Source organism: Haliaeetus albicilla, chromosome 16 (assembly GCF_947461875.1).
Source record: "Haliaeetus albicilla chromosome 16, bHalAlb1.1, whole genome shotgun sequence".
NCBI classification, from domain to species: Eukaryota; Metazoa; Chordata; class Aves; order Accipitriformes; family Accipitridae; genus Haliaeetus; species Haliaeetus albicilla.
In genome coordinates, this window is record NC_091498.1 from 14,530,799 (window position 1) to 14,550,884 (window position 20,086).

The 20,086-nt window shown below is 41.6% G+C and overlaps 1 protein-coding gene across 14 annotated transcripts in view; it reads left to right on the forward strand.

Moving 5' to 3' along the window:
• BRSK2 (BR serine/threonine kinase 2) overlaps positions 1-20,086 on the forward strand; it is a 323,582-nt gene that overhangs the window by 209,984 nt on the left and 93,512 nt on the right. For all 14 annotated transcript variants that reach the window (XM_069803589.1, XM_069803593.1, XM_069803595.1 and 11 more), the window contains exons 3-4: positions 5,024-5,109; positions 19,222-19,362. In XM_069803589.1, coding sequence (XP_069659690.1) covers positions 5,024-5,109; positions 19,222-19,362 — 227 coding nt within the window. The remainder of the gene's footprint in view (positions 1-5,023; positions 5,110-19,221; positions 19,363-20,086) is intronic.

Consider the following 20,086-nt stretch of genomic DNA (forward strand, 5'->3'; position numbering starts at 1 on the left):
CTATTTATTCTGTGATTATGGGAAAGAGTGAACAGGTGACCTAGACGGTCTTCACCAAAGCCAGTCATTTTTCACCATTTTTAAATTTCAGTCCCACATAACATGGAAGCAAAAGTACCAAATTAATAAAATCTCTGGGTCTATTCCTGCGATATTTTTGTTATGTCAGGAACACAGACTTCCAGAGAACTTGAGATTAGTTTCTTCCTATCTGATACCTTTGGTTTTGCCACTTCAACTCAGTGAAGTAACACAGTGATTTACTTTCTGCTTTCTGGCTCTCATCATGGAAATGCAAATTACTGCACAGCAGGTCAGATACTGGAGAAAGTAGGTACTTTGGTACAAGGTTTCTAACCTGAGTTCTAGCCCCAGGAGTTAAATGAGCATACAAACCTCTGTATCCTTTGAAGTTCATCCCAAGTCTAAATAATTCTGCAGTCAGAGAAAGTTCATGTCCTGGTTGAGTTTCTAGTAACTGAGGGACAGCCATGAGTTCTGAAAAGTATTTAATTACTTCAAAGCAGGGTCAACATTAGAGAGCTTCATTTTCACATGAAAATCCACCACCCCCATCCCCCTCCACCATTTTGCTCTGAGTAGGAAAAACAGCACAACATGTTTGCAGCCTGGAGGGCTTTATTGCGCCTTGCCACTTGTGCAGCTCCAGAATTCCTTCTCAAGCCAGTGTTTTGAGCAATATGGGAGCCACTGATGTCAATGGAGAAAGAGAGAGCTTTGTGGTGTGCTGCTGGTGAGCTTCAAAGCATCCCATGAGAAGTGTCATCTTCTGTCCCCCAGCTTTTTACATGTAGGTGTTCTTTGAGAAACACTGCTATTAATGACCATTGTGTAGTGCTTCAACAGATTTGGTAGATAAAATACAGCCTGGTAATACGAGATGCTGTCCACTTCATTTTTCACGTTCTCACAGCACCACATGGGTGATGGGTGACCCAATTGTTATTGAGCAAATGAATACAAGAGAAAAGGAGACTTTCTTCATCACTGAGACAAACTGTGAGGCTCCCTCAAGCAGCCCTCCTTGCCTTCTAGGTGAATTAGCACCCTGTGTGTCTGTGAATCAGAAAGCCAGACAGCAGAGCACTTGTCACCAGTGAAAACTGTGGTGACAAGATGGGCTTAAAGCAGAGAGATGTGATTTCCTCTGGGGGAGAAGGAGGGTGAAGTAGAGAGGGAGGAGAGGGAACCAGAATTTTGCCTTATTCCTCTAAGGGTCCTGTTGCCCCTGTGTTGCACTTTGTCATTATCTGAATTGCTGGAGCATCCTGTCAAATCAGCCTCCTGCATAGATTTTTAAAATCTCTAATTGACACCTGCAAGGTTACAAGTTAGCAGTGTGTCTCCATTTGCCCTGCACTGCCTTTCAGGGCTCTTTCCCCTAGCTCCAAGGCTCTGGAGTGCTGCACAGTCAGTAACCTGCCGGGGTATGAGGCAACCCAGGCTGTAGTTGTGACCCTGTGATGTGACCTGGTGTTCGTGTGACAGAGAAAGCTTCACTTTTTTCCTTTCTCTTTTAACTATTATGCAAATGTTTCTCCATGTTTCCTGTTTATCACAGACTCTGAGCCTCCCTAGACAGGCTATTCTGAGCTTGGCCTGCTTTCTGACAATTGCATCTGCATTAAAGCAAACACCCCTGCAGGGTTTCTCCATTCCCCTGTCCTTGCCAGCTCTGAGCTGGACAGCACTCTGTGGCTTGCAAGCACAGGGATGCGCAAAAAAGGCATGCCGAGGGCTGGCAAAGCTCTGGGGAAGAAGGCAAAGCTGCATGCTATTTCAGGCCTCTTTTATTTTGCCAGTGAATTCAGATACCTCTCCTTTGCTATTGACACGGTGGCTGCTAGGTCCTCCTGAGCCATGCATCAGTAAAATCACTATTGAGTTCTACAGTTTGTGTCCAACCCATATTAATTACTGGCTTCTCTGTGGGGTATAAAAAATGAATAGGATCCGGGAGAGTCACCCATCAGTAATGACTGCAGTAGTAATTTTGAGCAGGTGGTCCATTGCATGTTCTTGTGAACTGTTGTTTTTCTTTGAAAGGGAAAAGAGGCAGAACACTGCTGTAAGATTTTTGAGGATCATTTTTATCAGATTGCTGTTTAGAGAGCTGGGAATCTCTAGTTCTTGAAGTCATACAGCCATTAGAATCTCATTCCTCTACACAGGGCCAAGGCCTGGACTATGAGAAGTACAGTAATGACACTTCTGCTTCATAAAGCCCCTTTTCACTGAAGGATTATACAAAGTCATACTGAGATGAGTAGATTAGTTTTGTCCTTGGTTTACAGCTAGAAGTGGTAGCAGACTGTGGAAAGCTGACTACTTGCTTGCGCTGGAGTGGTGCAACACACTTCTGTACTGAAGTAAAATGCTGCCAGGCACATCAAGTCAGATGCTTTCTGCATACCTGGGGTTGAAATCAAGACCTCCGAAACTGTATTTCCTCTCAGGATTTAGTTCCTGGGAAGTTAAAAATATGCACAGAACCTTCCACACTCACACACTTAAAATTATGAAAGTAAAGTAACTCAGGTTCATTTCTATTTAATTGATTCCTAGGGTAAATCTGTAGGTAGTAAGGAGGTACTTGCTTTCTGGTCTGGTTTTCTCTTATAGAGCATAGGCCATGCGGTGCTGTAACTGAATGCCCTCCTCCAAGCAGTAGTCATAAGTAACTGCCTCTTCTCATGCTTTAGGACAGTAACCAAGCAGGACCCTGAATGGATGCTGCCATCCATCACTCATTTGGTCTGAATGTACGTTGCCACCACACCCACTAGGAGGTTTTTCAGAAGTGAATCGTCGATGCAGTTAGACAGCGCATCTGCAGGGAATTTCATCTTTCACAGGCAGGATATCCCCTCGGAGGGAGAACGGGGTTGGATGATCCGTGCCATAGCTAGTGCAATGGTCACATTGCCCATGTTATACCTGGTCTCCCCCATCCAAAGGGAACTTTGTTGGAGTTCCAGTTTCTGAGCAGATGCGGTACATGGTGCTGATGGTGAACCTCAGTGCTTATTATTGGAAGAGTGTTACGGGAGTGCGTGCTTCTTCTGTTTTGTTTTTCCTCATTCTTGAAGCAAATCCAACTTTATAAATTATAGGGCTGAACAAGCCCTCTGCAAATATCAGTGCATATTTTGTAAGAGAAAAGAGTAACAGGTCTTTTTGAAGAGGAGACGAAAATGGAATAAACTAGCTCTCCCCCTGGTTTTTTGGTGGAATAGCTGTACAGTTGAAATCTACCCAACTTTCATTTCCTATTTGTATAAGCGCCTTTCATCTAAGTGCTGGCCATGAGTAAGTTACGCCTACAGAGCTGTCACCATCAAGTACTGTGTATCGCTGAATTCATAGCAGTTCTGGCAGTGCTGAACTGCGTACATACATGTTTACATGCATTCCCCACTTCTCTGAAGGAGCTATTTCCAGATATCCCAAGTGTGGAAGTGGATCTCAGATGACTTTTAACTCTGCAGAGAGGAATACGTGTCTTTGAAAGACTAAGATTGACACATGTACAAACACCCTTTCTTCCATCCTGATATGTGAGGAAGGCCAAGGGTGATGTTGTGCGAGAGTTGCTTTTGCTGGTTTTGTGTGGCGGTGTAGAGGAAGAGAGATCTGGGGCGATACCAATGTTCTGGGAAATCCTCTTCCTCTGCAGAGTGCTGGAAAACTACTGTTTTCTAATTTCCTATTGAGTATCTTACTAGCATTCAGGGAAAGTTGTCTGTGTTCAGGCTTAGCAGAGGATGATATCTCAGGAAATTAAAGGACATCAAGACCTAAAGGTGTACTGGGGCAAGTTCCTAATTACTTGTCTGATCCATGCAGGGGAGATGTTAAGGGATGGTTTTGTAGTCTGTTCATGTTTTGTTAGCATAGCAGCTCCAGGACAATCAGTTATTTGAAGGACTGGAAAAAACCCTACCTAGTTGTCCTTGTTTGCTCTTTAGGTCCTTTTCCTGCCTTTGTGGATTCCTGGAAATTTGTCTTGCCCAACTGTGCAATGCTTAGACTGTGTCTTGTTGCAGAGTTTATTTCCGTTATCTACAGTCTCCACAGTGCTACATTAACTCCCTTTGGGTTAGCCTAGGTCAAATCAGAGTGGTTACAGTGTGGCTTCAAGCAGCACAGAGCAATTTTGCTAGCAGCTGAGGAATTGCACTGACTGCATCTCTAATGAATACCCTTAGTAAATTCAAGTTAAAAGCACCACAACAGTCATGATAGGAATTTTGGGTGAGAACACGGCTTGCGGTAATTACACGGACTTAGTCACAACTTGTTAACTCCGTGTTGAAGATGGTCTTAGAAGTACCCATGCTCGGACAGATTGGGAATTGAGAGAAAGCACAGTCTTAAGCTTGAGGCTCTGAACACTATGTCTCCAGTAATCGAGTTTAATTTCTTGTTGTGCCTTGTACTTCTTAGGTCACTTCTTATATTTCTTTCCCTTTCTGTGTCTCAGTTCTGCAGCTATAAAATCACATTGCTGTCTGTCTTCTGCTCTTTGTCTCCCCTGCATACACTGCAAGTTCTTCAGGATGGGGATTTTCTAATATTAAGTGTGCAATATGTAGTGCAGCATGGCCACACCTGTGTCTGTGGGAGGTCAGGAGAGCCCTAAGTGACATCTTAGAGTTTCTGTACTTTGAGAATATGTGACTTTGGATTGTGAGGCAGGCACAGCCTTGAATGCTCATATATCTCCTACATCTAATTCCCTTTGGTAGATTCGGGACTTTTTTTTCAACCTTGAAATTTTGCTGGTTTTCTGTTCTGCAGGGCAGGGAGTGCTGAGGCTGAATGAATTTAATTTTTCTTAAATTATGTGAGTGCTAAATAAGATACATTGTTATAAGTTGCTGTATCCTCTGCATATAAAGAGGAGTGGAAAATGGATAAATGGGAAGAATATGTGTGATGATATCTAATGTATTCTAAGACCAAGCTTATAATTTTCTCTATTTCTTTTTGTTTCTTCCAGGTGGAGCGGGAAATAGCCATCCTGAAGTTGATAGAACATCCCCACGTTTTAAAGCTGCATGATGTTTACGAAAATAAAAAATATTTGTAGGTATTACTGGCTTTTGCCAGAGAAAGGGGAAGGGAGGGAGATGAGGGTTTTGGAACTTGGTAATATTTCTGAAAGAATGGAGCAGGGTGTGTTTTCACCTTCAGCTGGTGTCTGTGTGATATTTGGTACTTGGATGAGGGAGGAACATTCCCTATTTCTTTGGCTTTTCTCGTTTTCTTCTCTGTACTTATATGCTGCTTCTTTTCCTACTTAAAATGGAGGAGAGAGGACAAACTAACGTTTTCTATCAAACAGCAAGAAGGGAGAAAGGTTTGAACCTTTAAGATCTGGAACCATTTTGAATCAAAACTGTAACAGGCCGTTACAGTGGATAATTTGGAAAACCTCCCTTGCCTAATAGTTTTCATTGAAACCCTCAACTCTTACTAACAATATTTTAAATTTGCCCCATCAATAACTTTTTGGTTTTAAGGGCTGCCAAAATATATTGGTTCTGCAGTAAGAGTAAAGTAGCAAAACTTTTTTTTTTTTTTTTTTTTTTTTTCCCAGATCATTGCCAGTGCAGACAGGGATGTTGTCCACAGAGTCATTTTAGCTTGACAGGGCACTAGATATGTTGAATCTGTTGTCAAACAAACAGGCCACATTAATCTTGGCACAACAGGAAAAAAAATCAATGTTCTCCAAATGGTAAAGGGCAATCCAGTAGGGAACTCAGTGTTATTTTCAGCTGTTTAAGAGGTTATTGCAAGTAGAAGAGAGTGGTTAAAAAAAAATTAAAACTGTTTTTAAAAACCACCATCCATTGGTGACCACTCCTTAATGTCACAACACAAGAAGGGAATGACTGCTTACCCAAAGAAAGTGTGTTGAGTGGAGGTAACAACTCCTCATGGACAATTCAGCCAGTCTCATTACTGGAGCAATGAATTCCTATTCCGAGAAGTGAGGCCTTTGTGCCTAAGGGTTAGCTTAGTAGAGCAGGCAATAATTTCTTTTGGATTCCCCATCCTCCTTTGGGGTAGAGCCTGCCATCCACAGTGAAATGTGGTTGCCAGAGTGAGCTCATGCAGGCACTGGGTGGGGGCTGGCTCAGCTGTTCTCTGAGCTGTATGCCGAGTGCTCTATTCTCAGTGGCATAAATGGTCACAGCTCCATTAAGTCCAGTTTGCCCCAGCTGAGGACAGAGGCCCAGATCTAACACAGCCTGGTCTGCATGCAGCAGAAGGGTAGCAAAGGAAAATGAGGGTTTACAGCCAGTAAGTTCTCCTTTAATCCTGAAAAGAGTAAGAGTACATTCCTCTGTATTTTGGTTTAAAGCGCGGGTAGGATGAGGCCCCAGGCTTTCTTTTGGTTAAGAGAGAGGGAATATTCTTCTTTGCGATCCTTGTTTATTTGTATGTTGTGTAATCTTATCTTTACATGCATAAACACATACGCACTTGCATAAACACATCATACATGTTCAGGTAGGTGTAGTATATTGAGCAGCAGAGACAACGTATGAATACATGAAGAAGAAAGGCCATGATCATCACTTGGAGTGAGGGGATGGGTTATAGAGGTGCTGAAGCTTTCTTCTTGCTCTGAATGCCTGTGAAGCTGAGCTCTTCTTCTTTACCCCAAAAAACTTGGGGGCTGTTTTGCTCCATGTGGAAAACGCATAGTGCTCAGAGCAGTGGGGATGGTCTTACACCAAGATTTCAAAAAAATTACTGCATTCCTTGGCAGAAAAATATCTTCCTACTGAAAATCACCTTGAAAAGGGAAGCATCCCATATCTTTAAGCTGTATCTGGATATCCTGACTTCTAAAAAATGTTGGGCTCCAAAGCGTGCTTTGCCAGTGACCGTTTAGCCTTTAACAATCACTAAGTCTTCTTTGTGCTGTAGCTCCTCTGCCTGTAAGATTGAGAGGTCTGCATCTCCCCGCAAAGGTACTGAATCCCTCTGCTGAAAGACACTGACTCTGTGAGAGCCAATGACTGTTAATTACGTTTCTTTTTTTATTAGTCACTATTTTAAAGAAAGGGTACAATGCAGAGCTTTTGCCAACCCTCCGTGTTCAAAATTAGAAACAGACGTGGCCTTGGATAAATCTAAGAGGTGGAAGAGAGTGCCTGTGGAGGAGTGAAGCGTTACAAGTGTGTTGGGGCTGAGGAGAGTGTATACATGTACTTTCCCAAATACTAAGACACAGTGACCTCTAGTTTTCACCAGCATCAAAAAAGAGATTACGCTCTGGTTGTGGCAGCACCTTTCCATCATGCATGCCATCTCAGCAGTAACGGCAGTGGCATGGTTTCAGAGGAGCTCATGAATTATGGGTGATATTTCAGAAGCCGAAGACTAATCACGATGCAGCACTGGGGAGTATTTCCTCGATAAATGTTAATTTCACAAATCATGTTTGACTTTTGGTTTATGATTTAATTTGTGACAAAGAGCTTTGGTTGAGTAGATTTCTAACGTGACCATGAATCAAATCCCTTTTCCACAGTTTATTTAACACTGAAAATGAGTTTTAAAAAATAATAATAAAAATCTGTTAGCGTATGTGTGTTAGCCTAGCAGTCATTTTCTGTTTGTTTTGGTAGTTTTTTTACCAAGATGGTTGGAGAGATGGAGATAGCTATGAACTCTAAGATTTCCAGGTCTTTTTCCAGCATTGTGAGTTGTCTTATTTAGTAAGACTGTGGACTACAGTTGTAGGTGCATAGGGGAAATGCAGCTGCACCGTGGCGCTCTGCATGTGGGCTGATATACCACCTCAGATATACATTATGTTAGCTAAACTAGCGGTATTACTGACAGTTGAATTATTTCGCATTTGTTGTATGATCACACTCATGGCCCTCAAGCAAGATTGGGAGTCCACAGTAATAGATAATTTAGAAATAGCTACAGACAATCTATGCTTCCCTCTCTGCCATCATATAATGCTAATAGACAAAACAGCCAGGAAGGGGGGATCATCCTCCCATTTTAAAGATCAAGAATGAGTTAAAATAGCCTGGTATGGGGTAAGCCCAGGGTTGTTTAAGAACTTATATTGCTGGTTCATAATAGGGAATGATCAATGAGCTACCAAAATTTGTGTGTGCACCAGTCGTTTTGACTAACCATGTTCAAACAGTCAGGAATTTTAGGGAAATGTAAATAACCTAAGGGAATGAGCAAGGCGATAACAAAGCTGGTAACAGTTTTGGTGTGTTCTGTAATGCATATCAGAGGGGAAACACTCCTTTGGTGATACAGCTTCTGCATTGCAAATAAACTGTGTGAACCTTGGTGATGGTCCTCTTTTCTCTCTGCTATGTATAGAAAAGGTCTTTCCTGAACTGGCCCTAGATAGGATTAGTGTAGCAACTGGAGAGGAAGGCAGAGTTCATACACTGTTAGCAGCACTACCACTGTGCATGAGCAGGAGGTTCTCATTAGCAGTCTTGTTGAGGATTAAATAAGAGGAAACATGCAAAGCCCAGTCCTTCATGAGTGAAGTGGTTAGCTCAGATTTTTTCTAGGAAGCAATCTTATGCTTTATTTTTAAATGTCTGATATGTACATTTACTGCATTTCATGCAGTAAATTCAGCATTCCTTTTGATCTTAGAAAAGCAGTCGTCCCACTGTTGGAGGAGCTGTTAGCATGGCAACCTAAGTGCCATCGTATAGTCCACAGGAGAGAGACCTTCTCTTTCCAGAGGGGATAAAGCTGACTGATACAGTTTTGCTGCAGAACTCCCAACAGGGGTGGCATTATCCATTTGATCTCATTTGTTTAGCTATTTAGTTTAAATTGTCAGGGGTTTGGCGGGGAGTGGAAACGACATAGAATAAAGACATCCTAGGACCACTCCATGCCCTTTTCTTTCAGATGTTTATACTAGTATTTCTTGATTCCCTTTCCATCAATGCCTGTATATATATCTGTAAATTTCTATTTATAGGTGCATACAGATATTTGTGTATATATGTGTAGATTTATATTGATTGATTTTCAAATCTTCACAGTTAAGATTTCAAATTCTCAAATTTTGTGGGAGCATTTATTTTAAATCTCTATGTTGTCCAACTTGATCAGCATTTTAAACAAGAATCTGTTTTGAGAGAAGGAATGGACATCAGAATATCATTCTCTGAAATGTGCCATGCATTCATCAGGTCTTTTTCCAAGCACAAGTCCCTTTCTCATCATTCAGCAGTACAGTGCTATCACTGGGCAAGTGTCCAAGCCTTATTGCAATGTACATAATACACATTGCTTCCCAATGAGCCAGATAACAAAACTAAAATGTCCTCCTACCCGCGTACAACTCACGTTTCTGGCTTATACAAATCAGCTGACAGCAGAAGTCAAAGACTTACAACTCTGGTGGTGTCTGCAGAGGCATTCATGCTGCCAGTCCTCTCCTGCAGGGTTTTCCTGTAATTCTTGGGGGTTTTTGTTGAAAACTAATTGTGAGGTGCCAGAGGATGCAAGAAAGAGAAAAAAGGGTTCTGAGTGTTCTTCTGTTATTGGTAGCCGAGGACTTTGACATTCAATCCATCTGTAGGGAAACTTGTCTAAAGGCAGAAGGAGAGTTCAGAAAGTTGGAGCAGCTCCAAGGGCTCAGCGCTGAAAATTAATTTTGTGGTAGGTATCCTTCTTGGTAGTCTGGTTGTGGGGTGTCAGATGCTGTGGATATGGGAAAAGAAAATAGAACAGGATTGGAAGACAAAATTATGTTCTACCTGAGCCTTGCCTTGATTAGAATTAGGAGAAATATAACCAGGTACTTTGACCCCTTTTCTTCTGCTGTTGACTTGTTTTAGTACTGTCATGAATTACAAGTGCATGTAGCCAAAGGAAAGCCAGTCAGCTGTAGGTGTGGATCCAGCACATGTGAAGTTTTGAGTCAAGGGTGGGCCTGGAGACGAGGAGCTGGATAGTGGCCAGGGGAAGGGGAGGGAGTGCTGCACTGAGGATAGGTGTCACTGCTTGCAGGAGGGATGCCAGCCTGGCGCAAAGCAGGGCTTGCGCAGAGGTGGTGGTGATGGTTAATACTACACTGTATGCAACATGGCCTTAATAAGCTCTACCCAAAAGCCTGACTGTATCTTCTGCTCACTCCCTAACATGTGCACTTGCATACCATCCAGGCCATGATGCTGGGCTTGGGAGAAAACAGGCCCATAGTGGAGCAATTCTATGACGTGAGCAAATGTCAAGGGGAGATGTAATTCCAAAGCCACAGTACATTTACGTGCCTAATTTCTCTTTCAGGCTTCAGTAGGCAAGATTGTGTGTGTCTGGGCCCTAGCTGTTAAAGGAAAGGCCACTTAGCTCTGAAAAAAAAACCCCAAAGTATATGGTCACTAGCAGAATTGCAGCAGTGAGCTGATGGGTGTTGTCTCAGCTCTGCCCGTCCTGTGCTGAGGATCCCTCTGGCTGGATCCATTCCATATCATGTGCCCAAATGGGATGGCTGCTGCAGTGCCTTGGCATACATGACTACACACCGTGAAGGCACTGCTCAAAACATCTTTCACCCCCAATAAATCGAAGGTACAGAGTGCAACAGCATAATCTCCTACTACCTCTCTTTTCCCCAAAAGCCCCAACCTGTTCATGTCCAAACGTAATGAGCGATCAAATACAATCTCCATTCAAACAAGCAGACTAAAGTTAAAATTGTCTTTTGGAAAAAAAAAATCTAACACATGCACATTTTCTTGCAAGCGAGGAAAAAATACAAAAAAAAGAGTTCCTGGCCTGGTGCCAAATTAGGGTTTAAAAATTCATGCCCGCCATAAGAATTTATATAACTTCTGAATAATTTATAGGCTGCACCAATAACAAGGGGCTTAATATCTGATAGAGATTATTTAATCAATAGAAAACAGGGCAGTGGAAAAAACGTCAAAGAACTACAACATGTCAATCTGGGCTGGGCAGCTTTTAACCTCTTCCCTGCTAGACATACATCCGTTCATATATATTTATAGAAGGACGTTTTGCAAGTAGGGTGGTAGCATGGAAGAAGAATCGCCAGGACTTTTTTCTTCTAGAGGCTTGTCTTTGGCAGACTGCCATTCCAGACAGATCCCTTGCTGATTCACCAGAGCTTTGAAATGTAATGAGTTTTCTAGCTCTTAACTGAATTGGTCAAAAGGAGTAGTTAGTTTCCCATGAATAATCTGCTGAGGATTGTGGGTTACGGTGAGATGGTTCAGAGATCATCAAGATCGGTGGCAGTGCCTAGCACATGCCATTTGTGGTGCAGCCATTTCCATTTGTCTTTCATTCTGTGATCAAACTTCATGAGTTTTTTACCGATGTGGGCACTAATAAACATAGGGACAGAAAAGAACTGAAGACATACCTGTCTTTATAAAGGAGATTCCTACCTGACTTGTGTCCCTGGCCTCAGTAATTGCTTAGACATCTGCATCAACTCCAAAGTGTCTTGATCCATGCCATGTTCCCCAGTTTTAGGATTATGCTTATGATTTTTATATAATAATCAACTATTAAGTGATAAAACAGAGTAGTTGAGCTTCTCAGCAGGTCTGGTCATTTCATGAAATGTCTTACCCACAGGCATCACAACAGTAAACTCTTGAGCATAGAGGAAGCAAGCAGGAACTCTCCTGATTTTTCTTGTCTTTGTGTGTATCTCTTTCTATATAACAGCATCTGGGTTTTGCATCTTGCTGGAGTGCACACCTGAAGTTGCGCATCTTAAAAGCTAGCCAGTGCCACGTGAATATCCAGTCTAACTTCTGGCATAGTAAAAGTCCTAGAACATCACCCAGTGGTGTGTGATGGTACCCAGTGGTACCTATTCAGGCTCATGTCGGAGACCAACCTACTTGTTCAGGTTTAAGCGAGGTTGTGCATTGTGTGTGTAAATATCGTACCATTTAATAAAAAATGGATTATTAACTGGTTCCCTAACAGACAGCTAATTGCGTGCCCGGAATGGACAAATTTTCTGTTGCCTGACCAAAACAAGAAGCTGCGTGAATTGACCGCCATTCCTAGGGCACCAGAGAGTATTTCTTGTTACTGTTATTTTTTTTCATTTTTAATACTTACTTGAAATGCTTTGTGTTTCAGTATGAGCTTTCATCTAAAGATCTCTATCCATTTAATGCTTTTATAATAATAAATACATTTGTATTGCCCCGGAGGACCTAATTCATGTAGCTGTGAATGTCTCGTAAATTGTCTTCATCTATAAGGCTGAGAAAACAGGAGCTGCATACCCACACTGGGATGTATAGTGATGGGCCACTGTGGGCAATCCCATCTGGCAAGAATTCTAGTATTTCACACCATTCTTGCTAATGGCTTAAAACCAGCTTTTGTTCTTTACAGATCATAACTGGTGTGTTTGTTTGGTTTTGGTTTTTTTTTATTTTGCCATAAATATCTGGTATTGCATGGTCCTTGTGTTCTCTGTGCCAGTTAGTTTTTCTTTAACAGCATTTTTCCAGGCATTGCTCAGAACCAGCCTGTTTCTTTTGTTACAGTCCTGCTTTGGAGGTAGCATGTAGCTGCCTTGCCTCAGTGAGAGCTCTGTGAGTTATTCCTCAAAGCTCCCTAAGGCTTGGGCAAAGGCACACTTTAATAAGTTGTAGCATAGTCCACCAGATGGAAAGGAGAAATCACCAGAAGTGTCTTTGTTGCTGTTTTAAGTGATGTCTTCATAGTATTGTAGCAGAAAGGCAATCTGGTCATGGAGGAGACCTTGCTGTGCTGGCACTGGCCAAGAATGGGACAAAAACTGAGCCTATGCCCTAGTCAGCTTACAATCCAAAACACAGAGCAACTGTTGGAAACCCTGTGATGGGCAAGTCCAAGCTATTGTCAAGCATCACAGCAAAGAACAGTCTTCAGGAAGGAGCGGAAGAAAAATGATGATGTAGCTCTGTCATTAACAATGATGGCTCTTCCAGGTGTTGGCGGGGGGGGAGTTGTGGGAGCACAGAATCATTTGCCTCGATATTTAACAAGTGGATGGTGGAATCTGGCTTTGGAGGCTGGTCAGAGACAGAAGTCAACCTCAAAGGCCAAAGAAGAGATTCTAGATTGGTTACAGAAGGGGCTACAAGGTATCTAGAAGTGAAGGCAGCTGGTTCATGTTAGATATACCATAAAAAAGGAGACAATGCAGGCATGGAAGGAGTGGTCAAAGTGGAAAGCTAAGAAAATGGTATTGCAGTGATGATCGGGTATCTATTTTGAATTGCCAGCAGTGGGGCAAGAATGTATTTATCAAAGTGAAAGAGATGATAATGAATTAATTTAGATGCAAGATACTTAGCTAAAATTAGACATAAAATTTTAGCCATGTGGGTGGATAGGAGAACCATTATCTTAGAGGTGTAATAAAGAAAACATCTAAAAGATACCAGTACAACCAAGTTGTAGGAACCTGAAGAAAGCCTGAGTCACAAGGTAACACCTGCAGTACAAGCCTGAATTGTGATCAAACAAGCAGCGTTATCCCTAGGGGCAGAGAAAGGAAGAAGTGGAATGAGGTGGCAAGGCTAAGAGTTCTGTTTTAGTCTTGTTGTATTTGAGCTGATGATAGGAGAGCTAAAGACGTTAGAGATGAAAACCAGCATCTTAGTTTATTCAGAAGAAAAGGAAGAAAACTGTTCTGATTTTTTATCTGAGTGTCTAAATTTTACAAATATTTTTGTGTGTTTTGGGGCAGAAGTCACAGCTTTTTTTTTCTTTTTTTTAACTTCTGGTAGTGACATCATGAATCCTCACAGCCCTGTCAGGTAGTTAGCATAGTTGGATACAACGAAAAAATATGGTGGTTATAGACAAAATTGTTGTTGATCATCGGATATTTATTGATCATTCCCGGGGAAAAATGGACCATCCTCTGTGTTTCTAGGAGTCCTACTGACATGCAGGATTTAGGAAAGACTAAAATGACTTGAAGGATGCAGGAATGATGTGAAACTGGTGGGCTGTCACACCTGGTGATCCGCAGAATACAGACAAGTTGAGGTAATGAGGAGAAGAGTAGTGCTACAGAACAAGCCACAGTCAGCCATGGGAAGGCTCCTGTGAGTTAGAGACTTCTGGAGCCTGTGCTGGTTCCTGGTATAGCCAGAATCTGAGGGGCACAAAATAGAATCATAGAATGGAATCATAGAATCATTTAGGTTGGAAAAGACCTTCAAGATCATCGAGTCCAACCATCATCCATGCCCACTAAACCATGTTAGGGAGTAGTTTAAGACCACATTTGTCCACATTCATCTTGGCTACTCCATCTCTTTCACATGCAGAAATCACCCCTCCTTTGCTATATTGTTTAGTTTTCATTATTACTTCTTTACTGTTTTGGTTCCTGAAAGAGTGAATAAAATGAACCAAAAAGAAAGGAAGAAAAGAGCCTAGGATTATTCTAAGCTTTTATAAGCTGCATGCACCTCTCTGATATGATATGTAGTTGGTTATTCGAGGTTAGGAACTTAATAGCTTTTATTGGGGAGGTGGTGATGATGGGATGCAGATGGAAAAATGGCAAAGGGAATAGATAGAATGCTGCTGCATGCAATCTCTGCTTCTCTCCAATAAGCGAAATTATTCTTGTATTACACGGTTGGCTTCTTTGTTTTTAAAGACCAAAGTCTTGCCTCCTTCAGGCTCTGAAACTTAACCAGAGATTTTTAGTTTCAAGTCTTGGCTTGTAGCAGGGACATGAGATATGCAAGATGTGGACCTTGGTGTCTTTATACAAGCAAGCTGTGGCCCGTGAAAATTTTTGCAGCCTCTTAAAGAATATATCTAGTGAAGAAAACAAGTAATCGAGAATTTATTTTTAACACTTGTACATTTGGCTTCATATTGAGTTGCAGAAGCCTGTTTTTTTCTTGCTTTTCCAGTGTCCTGGCAAGCAGAAGGGGAATTGGTGGTGGGGACAGCATTCAATAGAAAGCACAAGGGACCACAGGTCCTAATCCCAGCTCTGATACTGGGTGACTATAACCCTGGGCAAGTCACTTTGCTTCACAGTTCCTTATCAGTAAAGAACAGGAGGTTAATACTTGTAATGCTTCTCTCATGTGAAATGCAAGGATTAGAAGAGGTGGTGTGTGTCAAGAGCATCCAAGATGTGAGAGCTAAGTGCTCTTACAGAGTCTTTTGTCCTAAAATAGCTCTTCTCTGTATTATCACAGCAGGTAGTGTGCATGCTGCCAGCCAGAGGCTGGGTCTTTCCTTGAACCTCCTTGCAATGGCTATTTACAGAGCAGGGTTACCTACATTTTTACAGGGGGAAGACTGATACTGTCAATCTTACGCAGACAGGATTTAAAAAAAAAGCTTCATTCACCAGTAAGGTACTTTCATCTCCAGATGTAACAGGAGACTAGTTCTGGTTACTGTCCTGGGATTTTTATAATTCGCTCACTTGCTTAGAATAAATGGGAAAAGTAGTACTGTAGTGAGATGAGAACCTGTCATATCTGGAAGAGATAAAAGGGAAGGGGAAACTCAGGCAAATACTTCTTAGTGTTTTTTCTCCCCTACAGGCTATGTGTTATTTACCTTCTCCTAGATCCTCCAAGAGTTGGCATTGGCATACTTCCAATCCTATAGCACTTTGCTAAAGTAAAGGATTTTAGGTGCTGATGTGGACTCAGGAGATCTGGATTCTGTTCCATGCCACAGATTCAGGAAAGGTGTAGTGTCTGTATGCCTTATTTTCCAGACTCTGAAATAGTGCTTGCTCTTTCCTTCGCTTTTTTCTGTTTGTCTTTTCAGAGTGTGTATTCTCTTCTTTTATGGAGTCACTCAGACACACTCACACATACACAGATAGATGGATGGACACAGATACACAGTATTTAGTAAGGATTGTGTAAACTCTACAGAGATAGTTAGAACCAGTACAACATTTGGAAATGTCTAAACCCCTCTTGTTGGCCTGTTTGGAAATAGCATGTACTGCTACTGTGCCATGTAATGTGCAAGCAAAACATTGGCTTGCACAGAGATGGAGGCAGGTGCTGAATTATGCCCTTGTTTAATCAAAAATCTCCTAGTTGGGGGCTATCCTAAAAAAAACCCGCATCATACTGGAGGGAATAGGGTTGGCGGGTGACCAGCTGCAAATCCGAACTCAGAAATCCTAGCTGCAACATAACCACCTAGTACTTGTGGAATGATCCCTGCAGCATTTATTTCTTGCACTTGACCATGGGGAAATGTGTTTGTCGTCCTTCTCACTCCTGTCACACTGGGGGCTTTGTCAGATCAGAATACATCGTCGCTGTGCTTCTCTGTGTCCCTTGACTTGTCATAGGCACAAATCTTTTTCAAATGTTCTCCCCTGTTCATTTCCATTATTATATCTAGTGCTTCTATGTGGCAAGCAAAAATGAATAACCTTGTAAATGCTCCCTGTCTTTCAATTTGTATTATTTTTCATACAACGTGTCAGTGCATTTTTGTTGAGTGTTTTTAATAAGATGAAGTTGATGAAAATAAATTGCTTTGCAGTTCCTGCTGTGGGTGACAGAAATGCTGGGTCTGTAATTTTCCAAAACTGTGCATTTGAAACCGGTGTGGAGGGTGTTCTGTATGCCTGTAACTGCAATCATCTTCATAAAATACCTCCCAGAAAAAGAAAGCAGCTAGCAGTTTGAATTTTGGGGGCAAGATGCACTGCTGTATCCAGCTTCTTCTGGGCACAGTGAGAGGGAGCTGTCAAGGAGAATTTTAGGATTGATTCTGTGCCATGCTTGGCTTTGCCATATGGGATAGTTAGCCAGATCTGTCTCTAGTATGAGAGGGAGAATGAATTATATAGCAAACCCTCTTACCAGAGTGTCTGTTAGCCAAGGCTTGGAAAACAAGGATTGGGACTTGAAAATGTGGACACCCCATTGCCCATGGCTACTGCATATCAACTGTCTTCTGAGCGGTTGAATGTCTTGCTCAAAAAATGTAATGCAGATAAACGATGATCTCCAAATTACTGAAGTGTACTCAGTAGACAGTCTGGTAACTAGTCATCTCATCTTGGAGAGAATATAACCCACATATTCCAAATGTGATTTTCACATGAAGATTTTTCTCTTTTTTTTACTTACTTTAATGGAAAAAGGTCAATATTACCATATTTCTTGTAACTGTTTCTATTTTGATAAAAATTGCAGAAAATGCCATTTTAATTCCCTAAAGTTTGTGATTTCATTTTGTTGTCCTCTTTTTTGTGCTTTTGTACTACTTACTTAGCTGGCAAGACAATATCAATGTCTGTCTCTTACTACATTCTCTGCTGCATTTCTGTGAGGCAGGAAAATGCTTTCTCCTTTTGCTGGCTGGGAGCTGACACATGGAAGTCACACGGGAGCTGATGATGGACCAGGAGCTCAGGTCCCACTTCTGCAACTTCAAGGCTAATGCCATTATCATTAAGCCAATTTTACTTTCCTCAGAACAACTTTTAGTCCTTCTATTGTTCCATCTTTTTGGAAACACTGAAAACAGGAATAATTAAGCCCCCAGATTTATAATAATCTTCTCCTTTTTCCATTTCATATTTAGAAATTTCCTCTGAGATTATGCTGCTTGAGGTACAGAAAAGACAGTATGCTGGATTAATTATTTTCAGTGTCCACTCAAATTTGAAGAGTTGGATTAATACTGGTAATAAAACTAGCTTGCTGTAAACCAAAGCATGGAGAGAGAGGGATCGTATTGCACACACAGTTCAGCCTGGTTTGCTGTGTTGTTGGGAGGAAGGGACAGAAGTACACTCAAAATTTGGAACAATACTTAATTCTTGTTTGCAAGTTCTTTGGTAATGTCTCTCAAACAAACTGCCACTGGTTTGAATGCACTGTTCACCCTTGCATTGTTGCTTTACAGAAACCACTTTCAGATCACGTGCCTTGCCATGCAACGCTGAAACTCACTTCAAAGGAGTTAGGCAGTAGGAGAGGGGTACAGGTTTCTGTAAACCAGCTAACAGAGTCAAAGAACAAAAGTGATTTTTCAGTAAGAATAATAATAATTTGTGTTTATACTTGTCATTTCAGATTCTGAATAAATAATCTCACTGCATAATTTCTTCATTCTGTATTAGAATAGTATATGCTGGGCAAACAAGTAAGGAGACAGTAGAGCACAAAATCACAATGGAGGTGGAAAAAGTCCACAGAGGTTTCAAGTAATCCTCTTGCCAATAGAAGTCTATTGCTTAGTCCATATTAAATCTGGTTTATTTTTAAATGGTTCAGTTGATGGTGTTCCTGCCACTTCCCTGGGGAAACTATTTCATTCCCACTATTAGGCAACATTTCCAGAGATTTATACTAAGTTTTCCTCTGCTTGGCTGCCTTTCATTACCCCTACTTACAACAACAAGGCGGTCTATCCGTGGCAAGTCCTTTCCTTCCAGGAGATTTCACTCTTCTCTCTATGACTGCCAGGAGTGCTATGTGAGGTCTGGGGTTTCCTCTCTTGCTCCTAGGTCCCTGTTGTGCTGCATTTATTCACTCAGTGTCCCATTTTTCATGTTTGAGTTGCAAGGGAGGGCAGCTACTCCAGCAAATCACTGCTGTTCAGCAGCAAAAGCTGAAGCCCTTACGTAGGTTGTGCACATGTAATTCTCTTCATCTTTTTCCATAATTTAAACTATTCACCTTTCTTTTTTTTTAGTTCCCTCTAGTTTGTTGACATCTGTCTAGTTCTCAAGTGTCCAAGACAGGACAGTATGTGAGTGCAGCTTTGCCACAGCTGTTTTATAAAGGAACTGTCACCTTGGTTAAGGGATCTGAGGCTTCCTAGGACGCAGTCTTACTCCACCGTAGCTTTAAGAGCTGCTGTGAAAGCTTATACCTGATTATTCTCTTGTTCCCCTCCGGGTCTTTTGAGTCGTTTTTGGCTTCTGGATTATCTCTCACTATTATATTGAACGCTGAATCCAACAGTGGCATGTCTGAAGTTTGCAGAGCCCCTGTTAAAAATATTGATCACTCCTGATTTTAAAATTCTGATTCTCTGCCACTGTTCTTTCCAGAAGTGTTCTCCTTGACCGTCTGTAGACGTATTTGTATGTAACTGTGTGAGTGTGAGGGGGTTGGTGTGATAATGTGCTTATAAATTCCTGGCTTTGTTATTTTCTAGGTATTTGGTGCTAGAACATGTGTCAGGTGGGGAGCTCTTCGACTATCTCGTAAAAAAGGGAAGATTGACACCAAAAGAAGCCAGGAAGTTCTTCCGACAAATCATCTCTGCTTTAGACTTCTGCCATAGTCATTCAATATGGTGAGTACAGCCATTTCCAACAGGAGTTACCTGTTATATAAAAGCACAGAATAAAGGGATCTTATTTCTTGATACCATTAGTTACTATTAAGTAACTGAAGTTGTAAAGCTCTAAAAGCATTGGGTAAAGTGCTGATGTAATTTTTAATTCTTGGCTGTCTGTGGGCGAGTGCACCGGTCACAGATAGACTTTTCATGGAGAAGATTGTCCATCATTTCTCACTGGAGGAGAAGTCACTCACAGGGAATGCTTTAACCAGGAAAACCAAAACCACCAATGAAAAGCAGTTTAGTTTCCATCATTCTTGGGGCACTTGCTAATAACTGAGAATTACATACACTGTATCAAAATGTATCCCTGAAGAAACTTGGGACAAGTACTAATACAGCAAAGTCAGTTTATGGCCTCCTTAAGTTTTTGGAAACCTGCTGGCTTTTGGCAGCCTTCACTGAGTCCCTTCTGGGCATTTGAGTCACTGTTGCCTTTAATTTCCCTTCCAGTAGGGAAGAATTTCCTTGATCTGACTGCTGTTGATACTCACTAACTCCATTATATGATTTAACCATCAAGTGGGGTTTAACCTGTGCTTTCAGGTGGTGTTTTAAATTGGACCAGTTTCTCCTTCATCTTCAGCAAATTTAAGTAATTTAAATTCTACTGAAATCAAGTTGTTATAATCAGTCTGAGCACAGAGTTTCTGTATAGCTGCTGACCCATAACTGC